The sequence below is a fragment of the Typopeltis vanoorti genome, chromosome 9 (assembly GCF_054136105.1).
Source record: "Typopeltis vanoorti isolate ZY-2024b chromosome 9, IOZ_Tvanoo_1.0, whole genome shotgun sequence".
In the NCBI taxonomy this organism is placed as follows: Eukaryota; Metazoa; Arthropoda; class Arachnida; order Uropygi; family Thelyphonidae; genus Typopeltis; species Typopeltis vanoorti.
In genome coordinates this window covers 12,861,408-12,883,791 of record NC_143557.1, presented here as the reverse complement: position 1 = coordinate 12,883,791, position 22,384 = coordinate 12,861,408, and the positions used below count along the sequence as shown (strand labels likewise).

At 36.3% G+C, this 22,384-nt stretch overlaps 1 protein-coding gene across 4 annotated transcripts in view; it reads right to left on the bottom strand.

Annotated features, from left to right (window-relative positions):
- LOC150102889 (inactive tyrosine-protein kinase RYK-like) overlaps nucleotides 1-22,384 on the bottom strand; it is a 378,596-nt gene that overhangs the window by 304,832 nt on the left and 51,380 nt on the right. For all 4 annotated transcript variants that reach the window (XM_090397499.1, XM_090397500.1, XM_090397502.1 and 1 more), the window contains exon 3: nucleotides 13,390-13,489. In XM_090397499.1, the coding sequence (XP_090253625.1) occupies nucleotides 13,390-13,489 (100 nt within the window). The remainder of the gene's footprint in view (nucleotides 1-13,389; nucleotides 13,490-22,384) is intronic.

The following is a 22,384-nucleotide window of genomic DNA, read 5'->3' as shown; positions in this document are numbered from 1 at the left end:
GAATGAGATCACCGTCATCTAAGAAGCTTTTACTGAGAGGCAGAACTTACTATGTGCAGCAATTTACTGAAGCATTTAATGAAGGCTGTTCCTGACTAATATCTCACTGAACCATGCACATGGAAATGAAGAGGAGCAGTATTGGCAGCCACATGTCTATATGGCATGCAAATCTGAGCCAGTTAAAAGACTGTCTAATGAATGCCAGCATGTTGTAGATGCAATCCAATACCTTGTGGAATCTATGCCAAACTGCATATGTGCTGTAATTCAAGCTAAAGGAGGTCCAACATGTTATTAAATAAAAGTTTCTAAGTCAGTGGTCGGTATGTGTATGTTTCCGCATTACTTAAACCTTGGCGATTTTTCTGGGTCCGGCTCCCACTGGTGAGACCTCAATGAAGGTTGAAACCAGTCTGGATAGTGACCTTTCCTGTAATGCATACTGCAGCACCATAAGGTGGCATATGGTGGTAGGACTGTGTCTGGAGAGCTCAGAAAGCTAAGTTGTTTAGTTTTAAAAAAAAAAACGATATTAGTTAAAAATTGTGTTGGAATTATGTTGCACTGTACTGCTAATTAGATTTAAGTTAAAAGTTTTGTTTTGAATATAGTCAATATAGTCTTTTTTCACTGTAAGTTACATTGCACAGCATATGGCACCGATGCAAAGTGGAATCCAAGTCAGTGTTTAAAGGGTTCAACCAAAGAGAATTCATACAGTACAATGTCTGCAAGATGTATACATTACCAAAGGCAAATGGTGTTGAAAGTTTTTCACTTGTTTATACTATACTAGGCTTGACAGATGTCCTGTATATATATATATATATATATATATATATATATGGGACTGTCCTGTATTTTACGCCGAATTATGGGACCATCACTACAAGTACAACTTGTGTTATACTTGTAGGGACAGCCTAATGTACCGTATTTTAATGAAAAGATAAAATTATGATAAGCAATTAATGTGGGTGCCTGTCTGGCTGGAGCAACAATTTTGAAAACAGCAGAAAATTTTGAAAACAGTAAAAAAACATGACCTCACCTCCTGTTACAGGCCTTACAGGAAATTGCCATCCCTTATCCACTCCACCAAAGACCAACCACTTCCCCTAGACCTACCTGGTGTATACCAGGTCCCTTGCAGTTGTAAACTGTAATACTTTGGCCAAACAGGCAGGAGAACGAATATCAGAATTTCTGAACACAAGTACAGCCATTCTGGTCTTGCAGACCATGCTCTGGATACACGCCACTGAATACAGTGGAAGAAAGCTAGAGTAATACACCGTAGCAAATACAAATTCGAAAGACTATTTATGGAATCAGCCTCAGCCCTAAGAAACTCTCCAAACCTCAACAAATTTGGTTGTATGTGACTGCCCCAAATTTGGGAGGCATACATCAGCAGACCTTCAGCCCAACGGCCAAGAATACCTACTTAGCCCGGTAGAGGGCACCATCAGGACTTCTAGGAGAACGATAGCTTCACATCTTCATTCTCAGTTACTGTGTTGTAGTGCCTGCATGCATGTGCCTTTTTGTAAGTTCCTTTTGAAAATGGCAATGTGACGTTGCCGAAATATCGGAAATATTTATTAAAGTATAATTAAATCTTTATTCGGATCTACGTTGTTCAATTCCCTAAGTGATTTAGAAAAGCAATTATAATTTTTAATATTCTTTTTGAATAATCCAACTTAAATTGATCTGTAGGCCATAAAAACTGACAATTCGAGGATATTGTGTTTACAGTTTACAGCGGCGGCATGGAGGTGACAGTCCCTTTCACTGGTCGCTTTTTATTTACTATAAGCATTTTATTTATAATTCTATACAGATATATTGCATTTGCTTATTTTCAAATAGTTCTTATTTCGACACTGCAGTGCAGTATCGGTACAGTACATGGATGTTATTTCAATAATTATTAAAAAAGAACATCTCGCCTTTTTCGAATGTGCGATATTTGGGTAAATACATAAAATATGTAATTAAAGGTAAATTAATTTTCTTTATTAATTATACAAAGGTAAATTAAATTTTGTTTCTTTCCTTAAATTCTTAACAATGCCAAAACAAAAGTACATTTTTAATGAAGATTATTCGAAAGAATGGAATTATATTGCAAAACGAAAACATAATGACGAAGTTGAATGCAAAATCTTGCATTTTGCATTCATTGTTGATACTTATTTTGTAAAACCAAATACAATGAAAGAAAAGTTATTGCTGCCGAAATAACTATAGCATTTCATGGCATAAAGCACCATCATTCTTTTGATCACTCATATATCCCGTATTTGGTTTTCCAAAATCTGGCAACCCTATACTATAACATTAAAGATACCAAGAAATTATTTTCTTGGTTTAATCCTTTATCCAAGTGCAAGCAAACAAAGTTTGAATGTAAAGTAACTTCACGACTGGACAACTTGTATATAGAGGCTAATGACTTCACATCACTTGCTTTAGTATCCCATAATGCAACGCACATATCCTTATGAACATGTATAATACTATTTATTATGGGAACGGTCACTACCCAGACTTCTGCATAACTTCAGCCATGTCATTACTGCATGACTTCGACTAAATATGACTTCTGCATTACTTCAACCTTTGTATCACTTCTGGGTCTGGCTCCCACTGATGAGACGACCTCAACAAAGGTTGAAATCAGTCTGATAGTGACCCTTCCCATTACGGATATGTGTCTTGAATTATGGGATACTAAGGCAAGTGATGTGAAGTCATTAGCCTCTATATATGAGTAGCCCAGTCATGTGGTTACTTCACTACAAACTTTGTTTGCTTACACTTGGATAAAGGATTAAACCAAGAATATAATTTCTTGATATCTTTAATTTATAAAGGCCTATGGAATTTAGTTTGAAAGTGATACTGGCAGGAAAGTGTGCTGAAAATGCTATAAAAGCAAGGGTTAAAAGTGCGAGTCAGATTGCAAGATGGAAATGGTGGCCAGCACAGAGAACATGCATGAAAATGTGATTTAACGGCAAATAGGTTTGAAAGAGACATTAAAATTGGCACAACTAAGAGAGACAGTAAAAGTGATGATAGACAGAATAGTCGATCATAATAGAATAGAAAGATGGATGTAAAGAATGAAAAGTTGGCTGTAATGAGGAAGATGTATCCCTTTGCTCATTTACGCAAAGGAATACACAAAACAACGCGGGAGCTGCAACAAATGCAATCCCATCTGGCAAGTGGGTCAGCTGATATCAGAAGGAAAGAAGTGAAATGAATGCTTGAGTAAGAGAGAAGGAAAAAAATCAAGTAGCGAATCTTGTAACGCATTTCAATCATAAGAGGAGTGACTGGCGAGAGATTGACAAAATCATGATTTCCAAGGTGCAAAAATTAATGATGTTAGTGAGCCTATTAGAGCACAAAAGGGTAAAATGAAATGGTTGATGGTTTTGGCTAGAACGAATTTGAAACGAGAAATGTATGGTATGAGGGAAGACATGAAAGAAATAAAAGGCAGCAAAAAGGTAGTTATAAAGAGAAAAGGGTGAGAGAGTTAAAATAGCGAGTCTTTTGCCATGGTATGACACAGCAGAGCTGGGGTGGAGAACCATAATAGTCAATGACTTATGTAGGTTATGCAGGAGGAATAATGCGAGTTTGTGGAGTGAGTGCGATGGGCAAAAGGACTTATACAAGAAGGATGGGCTTTCATTTGAATGGATCTGGTGTTCAGTCTGGAAAATGTGTTGTTGAATAATGTGAAAGTGGCTGTTCAAAATCAGGGAAAGTAGAGCTTTTAGGGGAGAGGGGGAGGGGCTGAATGGGTATGCAGATATCAGCGAGGCAGCTGAGTATAAGAATGTGTATAATATGCCTAAGTTAGTACCACTAGTAGAAAGCCAGAATGGGGTAGTTAGTATAAAGTGTCAGGATAGATGTGAGCCTAAAGGGTTTTTGCACTTTATGCATACTAATGCAAGGAGAATTTGAAACAAGCAGGAGGAATTTTGGTCGGGTAGTTCATTCTGGCCAAAGGTTATTGGCATTAGTGAGACACAGCTGACAGAAGATGATATAGTTAGTTGGACAGAATATGAAGGGTATAGTGAGTTTAGGGAGGTCAGAGAGAAAAGAATGGGAGAGGAGTGTTATTGATGATAGCTGATGAATTACAACCAAAGAGAGTATAAATTATATATTTAGTTTAATCCTTTATCCAAGTGTAAGCAAACGAAGTTTTCATCTTAAGTATCTTCAGGAGTGGGGCAACTCGTGGCAAAGGTGGACCAACTTTGCATCACCTGCCTTGGTATCCATAATGCAAAGCATATCTTCTTGCAGACATGTATACTGCTATGCATTATGGGAAGGGTCACTACCCGGACCGGTTTCAACCTTTATTGAGGTCTCTTCAGTGAGAGCCAGACCCAGAGGTGATACCAAGGTTGATGCAATGCAGAAGTCATACTTCCATATACGAGTTGCCAAAACGTGTCACACATTATTATTAAATTACTCTGGATTAGAGAAAGATGTTGGAAGTTTTTTTCACTTGGTTAGACTATAAATTATATATTTAGTTTAATCCTTTATCCAAGTGTAAGCAAACTAAGTTTGCACCTGAAGTATCTTCAGGACTGGGGCAATGCGTAGCAAAGGTGGACTAAGTTCTCATCACTTGCCTTAGTATCCCATAATGCAAAGCACATCTCCTTGCGAATGTATACTGCTATGCATTATACATTCGCAAGAGAGGGGTCACTACCCAGACCGGTTTCGATCTTTATTGAGGTCTCTTCAGTGTGAGCCAGAGCCAGAGGTGATACCAAGGTTGATATGCAATGCAGAAGTCATATTTCCATATATGAGTTGCTAAAAGGTGTCACACCTTTCAGCAACTCGTATATGGAGGTGAAAGCAAAATAATCTAGTTCACACACACCCTACTAACCACACCTTTATTCAACTTGCATTGATGACCCCTTGTTCTGGCCGCTCTAGCCAAGTGATGAAACATTTCCCCTGCATCTATCCTATAAAACTTTTAAGCAACTTATATGTTTCTATCATATCCCCCTCTTTTTCTCCTATCAACCAACTTCTGCAATCCACACACCTTCAATCTATCCTCATAGGGAACATTCCACAGGCCACTCACAATCTTGGTCACTCATCGATAAATCATCTCCACTGCTTCATCATCCTCAAGAAACCCAGGGGACCAGACTTCAGCACAGTAATCCAGATATGGGCTTATCAAGGCCTCATAAAGAAGAATTACAACTTCCTTATCTCTATTTGTTAATGTGTTCTTCACTAGCCAAGTAATCTTATGGGCTACCTTAGCAACATGTCCTCTAAACTTTAACTCTCTGTCTACCACCACCCCTAAATCTCTAGCTTCATCTATTTCCTGGAGTACATTGCCATCAATGTGATACACAGCTTGTAATCTACTTATACCAAGATGCATAACTTTACATTTCTCCACATTAAACTGAAAACCTTTAACTTTTGCACATACTGACAGCCTATTTAAATTGTCCTGCAAGCTCTCCACATCACCTCGATTAATATTATTCTACCTGATTTTGATCATCAGCAAACAACTGAATATTTCAATATAATAAATTTAGTTTAATCCTTTATCCAAGTGTAAGCAAACAAAGTTTGCAGCTGAAAATATCTTCTGGACTGAGGTAAGGTGGTGCAACACCAGGCAACTCCGAGCAAAGGTGGACCAAGCTCTCATCACTCCTTGTCTCAATATCTCCCATAATGCAAAGCACATCTCCTTGCAGACATGTATACTGCTATGCATTAAGGGAAGGGTCACTATCCAGACCAGTTTCGACCTTTTTTGAAGTCTCGTCAGTGGGAGGCAGACCCAAACATAGTGATACTAAGGCAGAAGCAATAGGAGAGGTCATATTTACCTATACAAGTTGCCAGCAGGTGTACCACCTTATTATTGAATTACTCTGGATTTAGAGAAAGATATTGAAAGTTTATTCTGCACTTGGTTAGACTATAATAAATTTAGTTTAATCCTTTATCCAAGTGTTCAGCAAACAAAGTTTGCACCTGAAAATATCTTCAGGACTGAGGTAAGGTGGTGCAACACCAGGCAACTAAGAACAAAGGTGGACCAAGCTCTCATCACTCCTTGTCTCAGTATCTCCCATAATGCAAAGCACATCTCCTTGCAGACATGTATATTGCTATGCATTAAGGGAAGGGCCACCACCTTACCTCAGTCCTGGAGATATTTTCAGGCGCAAACTTTGCTTGTTTACACTTGGATAAAAGATTAAACTAAATTTATTATAGTCTAACCAAGTGCAAAATAAACTTTCAACTGAATATTTCCTTTCAGGCTATTTCCTATATCATTTATGTACAAAAAGTTTGCACCTGAAAATATCTTCAGGACTGAGGTAAGGTGGTGCAACACCAGGCAACTAAGAACAAAGGTGGACCAAGCTCTCATCACTCCTTGTCTCAGTATCTCCCATAATGCAAAGCACATCTCCTTGCAGACATGTATATTGCTATGCATTAAGGGAAGGGCCACCACCTTACCTCAGTCCTGGAGATATTTTCAGGCGCAAACTTTGCTTGTTTACACTTGGATAAAAGATTAAACTAAATTTATTATAGTCTAACCAAGTGCAAAATAAACTTTCAACTGAATATTTCCTTTCAGGCTATTTCCTATATCATTTATGTACAAAAACAGCAATGGTCCCAGCACTGAACCTTGTGGCACACCACTAGTCACCTGTTTTTGCCTCAATTCTGCCCCTCCATATACTACTTTTTGATAACTGTCCAGCAGCCACCCTCTTATCCACTTAACCAGTGCCATATTTATCCCCATTTGTTCTAATTTGTGTAACAGAGTTCCATGTGGTATTCTGTCAAATGCCTTTGCAAAATCCAGCAAATCATTCTGTAGCCATTTCCTTTATCCAACTCAGCTGTTACTCTAGTAAGTTAGTAAATTACTAAGACATGACTGACCCTTCACAAAGCCATGCTGACCCTCATACAGTATCATATATTTATCTACCCATTCTTAAATTCTCTTTTTTACAAATTCTTCCAATACTTTTACACCATGCTTGGGATATTGATTGGTCTATAATTTGCTACTGTAGTCTTAGAACTTCCGTTATGCAAAGGAATAATGTTGCCCTCTTTCCACACCCTTGGAACTCTACCAGAGCTGAGACTTAAATTAAACAGCTTAATCAAAGGCATTGCCAGTTCTATTGCACAATCTCGCAAACCCTAGCTGATATCACATCTAATCCCACAGCTGTATTTACACCGAGATTCTGCAATTTCGTAAGGTCCTTCAATTCATCCTCCTCTGTTCCTTCATTAGAGTCTGTCACATAGGTTAAAGTAGTAACCTTACTAGGAAGATTTATGTTTGTAAAGTGATCACCCAGTAACTCAACTATTTCAACTGCTTCTTTCTCCTCATGACCATCATCACACATTAAGGTTAATCATTCTTCCTCTTACTTGCCACATAATGAAAGAACTCTTTGGGAATTCCTTTGGCTTGCTTGGATAAATTCTTCTCATAATCTGATTTTGCCTACCTTACCATGCTGGTCACCTTTCTTGCCTGAGCCTTGTACTGCTCATGAGTTTGCTGGCCACCTTTCTTGACTGAGCCTTGTACTGCTCTAGAGTTTGCTGGTCACCTTTCTCTTTATATACCCTCCACAGCATTTTATTCCTCTGCAGCTCATGCTTAATGATATTACTCATCCATCTAACTCCTACCTAATTAACCCTCCTAACCTGAGGTATACAATTTAATACTGCTTCATCTAGATGATCCTTAACTATATCCCATGCATTTCTAACATCCTTACCCTGCAGTGTTTTATGCTATGGTACAGATTTAAGCTTTTATCCTAAGCATATCATAATTACCTGTCGTGTAGGTTCCACAAATACCCCTTCTTGAAAGAATATTCCTCATGTTTTACAATCTCCCATGGACAATCTACATGGTCACTTTCACCAATTGGAGGCAATGTTATCACCGTGGTTATGGATAGCTCTTCTGATCCTATGACCAGGTCCAATATTCTACCACCACTAGTCCCCTCCATCACATGCTCCCTTAAGTAATTATCTCTCAGCAGGTGTATAAATTCTATTTCCTTTCTGCCACGTGATCTTTCTTTCTTCCAGTCTATATCTCCATAGTTGAAGTCCATCATATTAATCACTCGACCTGTAGTCATTGTACTAATTTGGCGATGCATGTCTTCCAGATCATCTGTGAAACTCTATGTGGCCTATAACAAAAACCAGCTGTATATTTTGTCTTATTGGTCGTAATCTCACACCAGATTGCTTCAAATGAACAGCCACCCACCCGCCTGTCTCCTATTCTTTTTGGTTACAATTCATCTACTATCATCAGCAGTTCTCCTCCTCTCATCTCTATCTTCCCTGAAAATACTAAACCCTCACATTCAATCCCTGTTCCTCACTTGGTCATTCTCACACTCACTTGCTTCATGGGTGCCTTTACACAAACTTACTTGCTTCCAACCCTAATTACTTAAGTTTCTCTGAATTTGCATGTCAGCATGCTCAGTGAACAAAGCTCTCTCCAGACATCTAAGACATCTAACAACACCATTCAGATGCCATCTGCATACTACAAATCCTTCTTTCCATCAAACAGAGACCACAGATCCACAAATTCTACATCATTTCTTTTGCATAATCTACGTATAGACTCATTGGCTATCAATGCCCTCCTTCTCTTCCTTAGTTCACCTTCATCATAGAATGATAGGAGGCTTACAATCTTCACCTCCATCATAGCATGATAGGAGACTTACAATCTTCACCTTCTCCCTCATAGAATACTTCTTGCTTCTCAAATCATTGGTACCAACCAACCAAGATGATCATTTCCTTTGACTTAGCTGTTGACATTCGGAAGGAGTGACTAATATGGTGAATTTTTGCACTCGGGAAACACTACTCTGAAATACTTTCATTAAGTACTTCCCTGATTATTGAGTCTCCATACATAATTTTCTCTTTTACTTGTTTTTCTTGTTTGTTCGGTTAGTCTTTATTATTCTTTCGAATGACCTGCTTCTTTCTTTTTTCTGCTCTGCTTAACTCTTGCTGCTTCTGCAGTTTTTCAATTTCGTGCTTTGATCTATGAAGATTAACATTTAAGCATGCTATCTCTTTATTGATATCCATTTCGTTCTCCTCTATTTCCACAGCTGCATGTTCGACATTATTAACATCATTTTCCATCTTATCTTCAGTATTTGTTACATTCTCGTCACCTAATAGACACTCACTTTTAAAACACTTAACACATACTCTTCCTCCAGTTTCAATTTCAATATTCCACACAGTTGCCCAGATTGTTATAATTGAAAACATTTTGTGCCACCCACTTAGTCCAACTTGAATCTACATGAATTTGGAGTTCATGAAAGTAAAGTTGTTCCCAAAGAAACCTACTAATTCCACAGAAATAAGAGTCATAATACTTCAAATATGACAGAAAACAGATAAGAACAGGATCATGTATAAACACTGAATTATACTTCCAAAACGTTTTATAATAAAATGCAGGACATATGAAACATGTTGCCATAAAAACATATACCAAGGTTCTAGAGCACCAAGCTCAAAGTTTGCAACATTTGCTAAATAAATACAGGTAGTTCTCACTTTATGAATTCCCAGTTTACGAATTTTTATTTTCAATTGTGTGCAGAGAAGACGATTAGGGACATGTACAAGGAATTACACAGTTAGAACGAGCCTTGGCAATGCGAGTGTGTTATTCATAGTTTTCTTCAATTACACCTGATTCTTTAATTTGTTTTCTTTTTATCTATTACCCTTTCACTTGTAAGCAACAGTGCAAAACAAGAAAATAAGCAAAAGAAACAAAGAAAAGCAATTACGTTAGAGAAAAAATACAAAATTATTAACAGCAATCAGGTGGGTAGCACGGTTAAAGCTCTTTCTGAGAAATTTTCTCTTGCCGCTTCTACAGTTTGCACCATTTTAAAGGATAAAGAAAAATATTTGAAATAAGTAAAGACATGTGCAATCTATGCAGACAGACAGTATAATTCCTCATATGGAAAAACTGTTAACTGCTTGGATAAGCGACCAATCTCAGTGATTAAACATGCCTATTACCTATGCAACAATCTGTACTAAAGCATAAACCATTTTTAAAATGCTGAAAGACCAAAAAGGGAATGACTGCAATGAGACTTTTGCTGCAAGTAGTGGGTAGTTTGATCACTATAAAAAGCACATGTTTGGCATAACATTAAAGTACAAGGTGAAGATGCAAGCACCGATAGTGAGGAACATTATCTCAAAGAGACTTTTGAAATGTTAAATAGAAGCAACTGATAAAGATGGAAACTTTTCTATCAAAGAGTTTTGGAAGATATTCAACATTTTAGACGCAATTCGGGTAATGCAGAGTGCCTGGCATAAAGTTTCCAAAAAAACTATGAAAGGATCATAAACTTTGTCCTCAGTTTAATGATAATTTCAAAGGCTTTGAAGACCCAACAAAGATAGATTGTGAATTTTGGAACTCAAGCGATCTTAGGTATGGCTAACCAGTTGCAAATAGAAGTTTCAGAAGGTGATGTTAATGAGCTGCTTCAATCTCACACTATGGAACTCTCACTCAATGATCTCCTTGAAGAGGAACAAGAAAGAAACAAAGAAGAAAAAGACAAAGAAGATAGTGAATATGAAGCTCCTACTCGGTTTTTCACTTTAAAAGGCCTAGAAGAAGCATTTATACTTCTCGAAAAAGCTCAAGTAATCTTTGAATCATATGATTCAGACTTTGAACAATTTAGTAAATTTTCCTGTGAAATGAATAATGCTTCTGCTTGCTATTGAGTTATTTATAAACAAAAAGAAGCAAAAGTCAATGAAGCAGATGACACGAGGCTTTCTTTGAAAAACAAGATGCCCAGAAGCCTCCTAATATATTTCCTACTACCTCGACAGCTGCAGATTCACCCAATGATATAGAAATTAGCTCATTTCTATATGAGCTAATTTTTTTTCAAAGAATCTTTTTTAATTTAAAATTTTTTTTATGTGTTTTAAATATGTAAATCTTAGGCCAGTAAAATCATTTCTTATCATTTAATATTCATTATATATTTTATATATTCCTTCTTATAAACATAAACTCTCGCTTATAGCATTAATTCTAAGGCAAATAAACTTCTGCTTTACGAATTCTCAATTTCCGAAGGGTCACCAGGAACCAATTAATTCATCAAGACAGGAGCCACTCGTATTTTTAATTTCTCAAAATATAATATGAGAATATTTCAGTAAAAAATAATGGCTTTCAAAAGAGAAAATCTCAATAACAAGTTTACAGTAATAGATAATAAAATATTAGAACAAGTAAATACATTCAAAAACCTAGGATATGACCTATGATATGAAGGTGAAAAAGATAAAGCATTAAAATATGAAATTTTGTTAAAGTAATCAGCATAATAAATAATATATTTAAGTCACTTCTAGTGCAAAATCACACCAGAATTGAACAATATAATGCCATGTCTAAACCAACTTTATTATAAAAAGTGGAGCATGGATCATAAAAAAAAAAGAATGAAAAACATATTCAAACAGCAGAAATGAAATTTCTCAAAAAAAGTTGGATATAACAACAAAATCTATTTATAACAAAAGTTAAAATATACTAAAGCTGGATCATAAAACAAGGGTGAAGAAATTTTACATTACTTGAATATAAAACCAAATGACGATCAAGAAAGTGATGGCATGAGAGCAGAACAGGCACTAGGCCTAAAATCCATGGCAGAAAGAGGAGGAAGTTAAATGTTTTTTGTGCTTTCAATTTATCAAATGTTTGTGCATCACCCTATATACACCCTCTGTCCAAAAAGAAACCGAACTTTTCGAAAATAGAAGAAACTAGTGACGCCACCTGTTGTATCTTTTTTGTTTTCAAAAGCAGCAACCTTCATTAGTGTTGTGTCAACTGTTTATGACATTTGTGTTTTGACGAATGGTTGGAAAATGAGTCTCAAACAGAGAGCTGTGATTGACTTTTGTGTTAAACATTATAAAAGTTTTACCAAAACGCATCAAATCCTTCAAAAAGCATACAGTGATGAATGCTTATCCCGTACTCAAGTTTAAGCAATTTCAAAGTGGTTGTGAGATGCTTGAGGACAACGAAAAGCCGGGCCGTCCAAAAACTGGACTGAGCGAAGTTTACATCCAAAAAGTGTGCGATTTCATCAAAGAAAACCCGAAATCATCCATGAGATTGATTGAAGATGAATTGGGGATTCCAAAATCAACTGTGCACAACATTTTGACTGAGAGTTTGGGGCCTTTGTAAATTGAATTCGTGATTTGTTCCCCACAAGTTGATCAACGACCAAAAAAAGTATTGAATTGAATACTGCAAGGACCACATTAAAACCACTCGTAAGGACTCAAAATTCCTTGAAACAATCATTACTGGTGACGAAAAGTGGTGTTTTGAATATGGGCCCGAAACAAAGCGCCAGAGTGCTGAGTGGAGACCACCAGAAGAGGGGTATTCGAAAAAAAAAAGTCACTTGGAGAAGTCAAAAGTAAAGACAATGCTGATTTGTTTCTACGATTCCAAGGGCATTATCCACAAAGAATTCGTTCCAACTGGCCAAACGGTCAATGGTGAGTTTTATCTCGAAGTTTCAAAGCGATTGATAGAGAGAATTCGTCGCATACGGCATGAATATCATGATGCAGGCAGCTGGTCACTTTTGCACGATAATGCACCATCTCATCGTTCAAACATGGTGAGACAGTTTTTGAGCAAAAACCAAGTTTGTGTGTTGGATCACTCGCCATATTCACCTGATTTAGCTCCCTGTAACTTCTTTCTCTTCCCCCGACTTCACTTGCCAATGAAAGGAAAGCAATACGACACCACTGAAAACGTTCAAGCAGCAGTAACCATGACCTTCAACAGTATCCCAAAAACCAATATAAAAAACTCATTTAACGAATTAATTGACCATGCCAAACACTGTATCGAAGCTGAGGGAGAGTATATTGATTGAAATAAATTATTTGAATAATTATAATTGGCCTGTGTTTTATTTTCTATCAAAATTTCGGTGACAGAGGGTGTAATTCAGTACTTTAGGAAGAAAAAACCCTAAGAGTTAAAAAAATTCCATTCTGCTTAATTAAAAATACATGTAAATGAAACAGCTCACCTTTCTAAGTTTTATAGTTTAATAAGCTTATTTAAAATTTTTATCTTTCTATTTGTAAAAATAATCTACTCACCTTCTTCTTTAACAGGAATAGTTCCACGAAGAGTAATATTCAACTGAGGTGTATTTAAAACATCTGGATTGCTGGCTGTGATTTTGATAGAGTACGGCAACTAGACAGTAACAAAGTTTTAGAAATAGCATTAGATGCAGGGATAGTACATTTTGAATTTTTAAATACATGAAGCTTATACTTACAAAAAAGTTTTCAAATTTTATATTAAAAATAAGCTTTTTCTAGTGTTGTATAACCTCGAGGGATAAAGATATTACAAATGCACAAGAACAATTAAGATTTCACAACACTTTCTGATTGACCTCTTCTTCAACTGATCAATTATTTGTTAGGTGTCATTTCAACTCCTAAACATCAACTCTTCTAAAGCACTCTTAATTTATATTTATACTCTAACAAAACAATTATGCTTTTATCCAAAAAAGGGCCAAGAGGTTTTCATTTTGGCAATGTAAAATATATAGAAAATAAACAGATAACCAACATTAAAGATCCATCATTATTTCATAACTGAATAAACAGAAAAACTTTGAACGTTTCAAAAACGGAACAGAGAGCTTTTTATTATTATTATTATTATTGCACAAAAATTATGCAATGTAAATGGAGCCTTACACAGCACAGCATACAGACTGTACTTAAGATGCAACTGACAGAGGTACAGGAAAATAGTTTGATGTGAGATCAAGTATATGACAAGATGCCCATTATATCTCTACCATAATTCATCGTTCACATGTATATTCAAACTCAACTTGTTACTCTTGTGAATGTCATAATGCCATATTTTAGACAAACAAGCAGCTCACTGGAGAAAGAATTAACAAACAAATATTATTTTTTGTTACCATACATTTAACAAGTACAGGAGACTCATACAGCATGGTGGAGACAACGAACACATAATCCTGTTAAAAGAACACTTCACTTGTTAAATCATCTTAATTTATGGAATGATGGCTTATTCATTCCTAGATTTTGGAGATTCTCATTCTTAACAATTTTTTTTTTTTAATGATTATTCTGGCTTCATCTGTATGTCACACATATGGCACAAGGCAATTAGATAAATGATTGCTGTATTCTAAATTGTTTAAATTGCTTATTTTTTCCTACATTGATTCTTCATGCAAAATATATCATACACGTTCTTTTGAAATGCCTATAGTCTCAGCACTTTCACTCACCGATCATCCAATACCATATCATGCACTTGTTCAATGATTTCTGATGTTGTTACACTTTCTGCATGTCCTTCACGTGGATAATCTTCAATACTGGCACAGCCACATTTAAACTCGACAGCCCATTTCTTAATTGTCGAAAATTAAGAAGTGTTCCCATAAACCTTTATGAACTTCGAATGAATTTCTTTTGACATTAAACCTTCTTTTACAAAGAATTTTATAATCGCACATTACTCAATTTTATCCATTTCAAGGGATACAGACACTTTTGCTTCAGGCAGCTGTATAAAACAAACTACTACTTGATAGAATGACTTGCAATTTCACATGGATGCTTATGACAGATGTACTAACTTAAAAAAAATCTTGTCGATAGTGTTGCCATCTATGGTCGAGGCCGAGGACTTTTCAGACCACCCTTGTACGTGTAGATGATGTCAAAATATTGCAGGATAATTTGGATAGATTGGCGGACTGGGCAAAGGAGAATGAATGTCAGTTTAACATGGCAAAGTGCAAGGTTATGCATTTTGGAGTGAAAAGATTACCAGCTGTATACCACACTGGTGGAATATTCCAGGAAATTGACGAAGCCAATTTCCTGGAATTGGCTTCGTCATGGGCCCCGGTAAGTGGAGAGGAAATTAAAGTTTCCTCTTAAAGTTTAGGGACACATAGCCAAAGTGGCTAAAGCAGCTCATCACATCACTTGGTTACTGAAGAATACCTTGAAGAGCAGAGACAAGCAGGTTATTGTTCCTCTTTATCAAGCCTTGATAAGATCCCATCTTGACTACTGATCTGGATTTCTGGGAGCCAGGGTTTCTTGATGAGGAGGTGGAGGAGGAGAGAATCAAGAAGCTTTTCTCTATCCTGCAGTTCCACTTCTATTCTCCTTGGCTGTAGCTCATCAGCTATCATCAATAACACTGCCGCCCCCCCCCCCATTTTATTCTCCCTGTCACACACCATACCCCTCACATTCAATCCCACTAGCTGTGTCATCTTCTGTCAGCCATGTTTCACTAATGCCAATAACCTGTGGTTTGGAAATGCCAACCAAGGGCAAAAATTCTTCCTTCTTGTTCCTAATACTTCTGGCATTAGTATACATGAATTACAGACCTCCGTTGGCCCCATTCCTACCTTGATGCCTTATACTAACTATCCCATTCTGATTCGTGGTCTTTCCTACTCGCTTGGGCATATTACACACATTCACACACTCAACTGTCACCCTAAAGTCTGCATATCTACTTCCCCTCCCCCTTAATAACTCTAGTTTCCCTGATTCTGCACATTCACTTCCACTACATTTGACAACACCTTTTCATGTCTTGTACACCAAATCCATTCAAATGTAAACCATCCATTTTATATAAATCCTTTCGCCCATCGAACTCATTCCACACCTTTTGGCTATGAAAATCAGCAGTGCATCAGAAGTGGTCAAGGAGTGTCTGAAGCAATGTTCCTTTTTAGCTGCGAGTGTACGCACACACACAAATCAAAAAAAAAAAAAAAAAAAAGAGTGCACATGCAATAGTAACTGTGTAGACAAAATTTTTGCTTGCAGAATTTCAAATTTACAGTCAATAATTTTTGGATGTACTACAAAAACAAATTATATGACAAATCATACTTGTCACTTATTTTATTTAGTAATTTTTTTAATGTCTCCAATCAAATATTGCTCTAACCCATTCCAACTATGAGGAATTCCAACTATTTGCACCATGAGGGCAAATTGACGTGAACGTCAGCAAATTGTATAGGAACATCTATTTATAGTGTCAACTGTTTAGGCAACACAGTCCCTTGAACTCATGCAAACAGTGACAGATTTTTGTAGCTATGAAATTTAAGTGATTTAATTTAGTGCTCACAATTGAATGGCAAGAACATCATCGCAGTTTAGATTGGGTCTGTGAAGTAGGGCTTCAGCACTTTCTTTATATAAACGTTCATGTTTGTATGAAGATCTGTGTAGAAGTTTGGTCTTTTCCCAGTGGATCCTATTGTTTGGGTTTTCAACTCCGTGTTGGGATAGGCCAGATTTCTGCGGCTTGATGAGACGGATGTGATCTTGATGTTCAGAGATGCGTTTCAGAACAGATCTGCCTGTCTGCCCAAAGTACGACAGTTTACAGGAGCATGGCACCTTATACACACCAGGTAGTAACACAGGTGGGAGTTTGTCTTTAGGCGAAGGTAACAAGTTGTAGATCTGGTTGATGGGTTTGTAGGTCGCAGCAAGATTGTATTTTTTCATAATTTTTGAAAGTCGCTCTGAGATGCCTTTGACATAAGGTATGGGAATCCTATGGGCTTGTTCTTGTCTAGTTTGATGTGTGGAGAAGTGGCTGATGATTTTTTGAATAGTTTTAGGATTGTATCCATTTAGAATGGTTGTGTTTTTGATTATTTCCAATCTTGTTTTAGAGATTCCTCAGAGGAGCAAAATCTGTGTGCTCTGGTTACCAGTGATTTGATGATGCCAAATTTTTGAGAAGGATAATGAGCAGAAGAGTTGTGGATGTAGCAACCTGAAAAGGTCAGCTTTTGATAGAAGTGGAGATGGAACAGTCTTCTTTTCTTTGGATGTGTAAATCCAGGAAAGAAATACCCTGTGGAGATTCTTTTTCTAACGTAAATTTGATGTGGGGGTGAAGAAGGTTTATTTTATCTAGAAACAGATGTAGCTATTGTTCGGAATGACCCCAGACTGCAAAGACGTCATCAACATAACGTAGCCAGATTTTTGGTTTCGGTTGAAACTCTTTTTTTCCGCAAGATCTTCTATAAACAGATCTGTCAAGTTAGGTGATAAGGGGGAACCCCATGGGGTCCCCCTTATCACAAAGTTTGTGCCTGAAATATATTCAGGACTGGGGCACTCATTTAGAAGTTAATGACTTCACAACACTTGCCTTAGTATCCCATAATGCAAAGTACATATCCTTACGAGCATGTATAATGGGAAGAAGAGTAACTAGTGTGGTAAGAAAGGCAAAAGCAAAGTATGAAAGGAAATTAGCAAGGCAGGCTAAAGATAATCCCATACAGTTCTTTCGATATGCTGCAATTAAAAGAAATAATGTTTATGGCAGAATGATTTTAATGAATACCGATGGTAAGGAGGTAACTGGATCAGTCAAAATGGTAGAATTACTAAGTGAACACTTTGCAAGAGTATATCATCCGGGTGGTGATACTGCGGAAACAAGAGAGGAAAAGGCTTATATCGAAACTGAGGTAGAAATAAAGGTGCATAGCATATTACAGAACCTTATTGTGAATACATTTAATATGGGATTGGATGATATACCAGCTCGAGTTTTACATGAAGCTGTGAGGGAATTGCCAGTGCCCTTGGCCATATTGTTTAATCTAAGTCTCAGCTCTGGGTTAGTCCCGAGAAGGTGGAAAGAGGGGAAGTTTTTCCACTTGGTTATACTATAAATTAAAGATACCAAGAAATTATATACTTGGTTTAATTAATCCTTTATCCAAGTGTCAGCAAACAAAGTTTGTGCCTGAAGTATATTCAGGACTGGAGCAACTCATTTAGAAGCTAATGACCTCACAACACTTGCCTTAGTATCCCATAATGCAAAGTACATATCCTTACGGCATGTATAATGTTATGCATTATGGGAATGATCACTAATGATCAATAAAGGTTGCAACTGGTTGCAACCTTTATTGGGAGCCAGACCCAGGGATGGTACTAAGTTTGAAGTAATGCAGAAGTCATATTTTCACATACAAATAGCCAAAAACCTCCTTGTTACACCTTTTAGCTATGAAAATCAGCAGTGCATCAGAAGTGGTCAAGGAGTGTCTGAAGTAATGTTCCTTCTTAGCTGTGAGTGTACATACACACACAAATAAAAAAAAAAAAAAAAAAAGTGCACATGCACAGTAACTGTGTAGACAAAATTTTTGCTTGCAGAATTTCAAATTTACAGTTAATAATTTTTGGATGTACTACGAAAACAAATTATATGACAAATCATACTTGTCACTTATTTTATTTAGTAATTTTTTTAATGTCTCCAATCAAATATTGCTCTAACCCATTCCAACTATTTGCACCATGAGGGCAAACTGACATGGACGTCAGCAAGTTGTAGAGGAACATCTGTTTATAGTGTCAATTGTTTAGACAACACAGTCCCTTGAACGCATGCAAACAGTGACAGATTTTTGTAGCTATGAAATTTAAGTGAATTAATTTAGTGCTCACAATTTGACTGGTTACAGCTAGGCATAAAATGTCAATATTATTAAGAGAAATATTACATGAGCAGTTTTGGGGTGTTGAACCCTTAAAATGTCCAAGTTAAAGCAGAAAAGAAATGCGAATTAGTTTAATAAGTGGCAGGATAAATGTGACATAATTTGTTTATAAACTGCAAGTATATGCAGTATTTCAGTAGCTGAAGGAATATGCATTTAGGTTGCTCTTATAGAAATTTGTTATAGAAAAGTTGTTTAGCAAGCAACAAACAAAATCTTTTAACCAGGATGTTGTTACCAATATTAGGCATATCAAATTAAGAGTTTGTGGCTTGTGCCTTTTGCTACTATGAGAACAAGCTACAATAAACATTGAGTCTAAGAATGGAAACTTGTGGACAAAATGTTTTAGATGAACACATCGGCCAGCAAAAATTAAAGGGAACATTGGTCTGAAGGAAGCTATAAAGTCACTCCTGGGTACCTCCTTTTAATATTAACCCCACATGAAATGTCTTAAAACATGACAGTGTCGGCTGTGGAGAAAGTAATCTGTTAATGTGTTAATTTAAAAGTTAAGAGTGTATTCATCAGGAGAAATACTTCTTGAATGATTATTCAAGTACAATTCTCATTTCATTACTTATTTGTAAATATTGTATTTTAATATACATTGGCATTGAAAAATATTTTAAATAATATTTTGGCAGAGAATTAATGAAAATTTAAATAATTATGTAGAGCATGTGTACTATTCACACTTGTTCACATTGTGGGAATGCAGGTATATTAATTTTGGATTATAAATCCAAAATTAATTTTATTCAGTGTGTGAAGTATTTTTAGATGCAGATAGCAAGAGAATACTTGAGAAAAATGTGGAGTAACATTATGTCAGTGAAGCTTTTAGAAGATATTTACACCTCTGGACAAAGGTATACACACTGACAACCATATCACAAATGACAGTGAGTGAGGAACCAATGTAGCAATAAGCATGATGTCAAATAGCATTTCTGTGGTTAGCAACAAGAGAGAGAGAATGCTAGAAAGTACAATCTTGATGGCTTTATGGGAGAACATGGATCTAGAATTTCCATATAAGTAATTTTAACTCTCTTTTAGTCCTTAATATTGCCATATTAAGGAATAAAATAGAGATTTTATTTAAGCAGTGAAGAGACATATACAGTCCATTAGTAGCAACTAATAAATGCTGATAATTTCAAAGCATTTCTTACAAGGACCTGTTCAATTGATGAAATAAAGGAAAGATTAGTGAATGTAACAGAACTAACACATGTACTTCCATTATTATTATTAATAATAGAGACCTCCAGGGAGTCAGGGACTCATCGAGGCAGGCCACTACACGCACCAGTTATCATACTTATTCTTGAGTTCATTCACACTGCTTGCACATATAACATCCAATGGCAATTCATTCCAATCACACACTACTCTATGAGTGAAAAATCTAGCCCTCACCCCCTTCTTACCAGCATTCATTCTCAGCTTCTAAGGATGCCCTCTTGTCCTTTCCCCACCCTCCATAAATTGAAAAATTTCATCAAGTTTACAAATTCTCAGTCTGCTTCATAATCAGTATTCCACAATGCTGATATCATTTTTGACACACTCCTTTGTACTCTCTCCAATATATCAGTTTCCGTTGCGATTCTGCGTTCTAAGTGGAAAGTTTATTAGTAGTCATCCATTCCACTATTGTGCACAGGTCTGGTCCAGGAGACCAGACCTGTGCACAATAGTGGAATGGATGACTACTAATAAACTTTCCACTTAGAACGCAGAATACAAATTTGATAAAATTTACCAAATTTATCTACTCTGTTTGGTTCACTCAGAGAACTAGCTGTTGAAGGTTTACTTGAAGTTGTTTAGAGAACAACTGATGAATTAATATAATTTCATAGTCTTGGCCTATATATGTTTCTTATTATGAGTTTAAGTGCTTACTTGAGCTCAATGTACATTAATCTTTATTTGTACAATCTAATCTGAGAGAAATGTGTGTGACAGTGAATTAATATCTTTAATTCACAATATAATGATTTGTCTATATACGTTAACAGATGAATTGTGTATATAATTACTGTAAATAATATTTGATTTATTAAATAATTTTCGGATATACTTGGAATAATTACTGACTTCAGTAATAATAGTTAGTGATTAAGATTTCTTTGAATTTAGGTAATACTTAAATCTGAGATCAGTGAATTCCCATAGAAGATAGAAAATAGATGACTGAATACAAGGAAATCATTCATTCATCGTAATATATAAGAAATAAACAAAAGAATGTTCAAAGAACAGAGGCATTCGGAAGAAGTTGGTTCAGTGAGTATGGAGCTAACCTAGGGTAAACTGAATCCTGGTATGAAGTGCATTTTTTAGATAGAACTTCTGTAATTCAGGATCCAGTTCATCTTAGAATAGGATAAAAATTACATCAATTACATAGTGGAGTGTTGTTACAGACCTGGTGGATCGGTTGCTAGTGATGAAGAAATGCATCACCAAATAGAAAAGATGAGTGCGAAAAGAGTAATCATAATGGGAGACTTCAATTACCTAAACATTGATTGGGTAGCAGTAGAATCTAATGAGAAGAATGAAAATGCATTTATTGAGCTGTTGTGGGACAACTTCCTCCAGCAACATGTGACAGATGAAACTCGAGGGCAAAGAGTGTTAGATGTGATTATAGAGTCAGAGGGCGTTTCAGTTAAAGACATAACTAATCTGCCTCCGGTTGGTGACTGTGATCACGCAGTAATCACTTGGGAAGTGACTAAGTTTATGTATGTTCCATTCAGAAAAGATTACATGCTGAACTACAAAGCAGGAAATTATGACCAATTCAGGAGTATACTGAGTTTAGTGGAATGGGATCAGTTGCTGGATGGAAAGAATATCAACAATGCATAGGAAGCATTTAAACAACATTTGAATGATGTGATATCAGAATGTGCCCCGAGAGTTAGAAGAATAAATAGAGCAGAAAAGAGTAGAGTCAAATGGATGATGTGGAAGGAATACCATGTGCATAAGGATGACATCCGTTATGAATGTTATAAGAAGCGGGATAGAATAGTCACAACTGTTGTACAGAAAGCAAAAGAGTGTGAAAAGAAACTGGTTCTACGTGCTAAAGACAACCCACAAGAATTCTATCGATATGCTGCAAGTAAAAGAAAGAACAAATATGAAAGAATAGCTCTTCTAAATCCAGAATGTGTGAGGGTCACAGATGCAGAAGAGGTTGTTCAGTTAAGGAATTGCCATTTTGTTAAGAGCTATCAACTAGTGTATGCAACATTGAGCTCACTGTTACCTCTTCACTAGATGAAGAAATGCAGGTGTATGAGGACGAGGTATTAGAGATGTTGCACGAATTGAATAAGAATTCAGCAATATGGACTGATGGGATATCAGCACGTGTGCTAAAAGAGTTTTCACCTGAACTGGCAATTCCTTTGCGACCAGGTTGTTTAATATGAGTCACAGAACGAGGAACATTCTGCAGGAAAATGTATGGT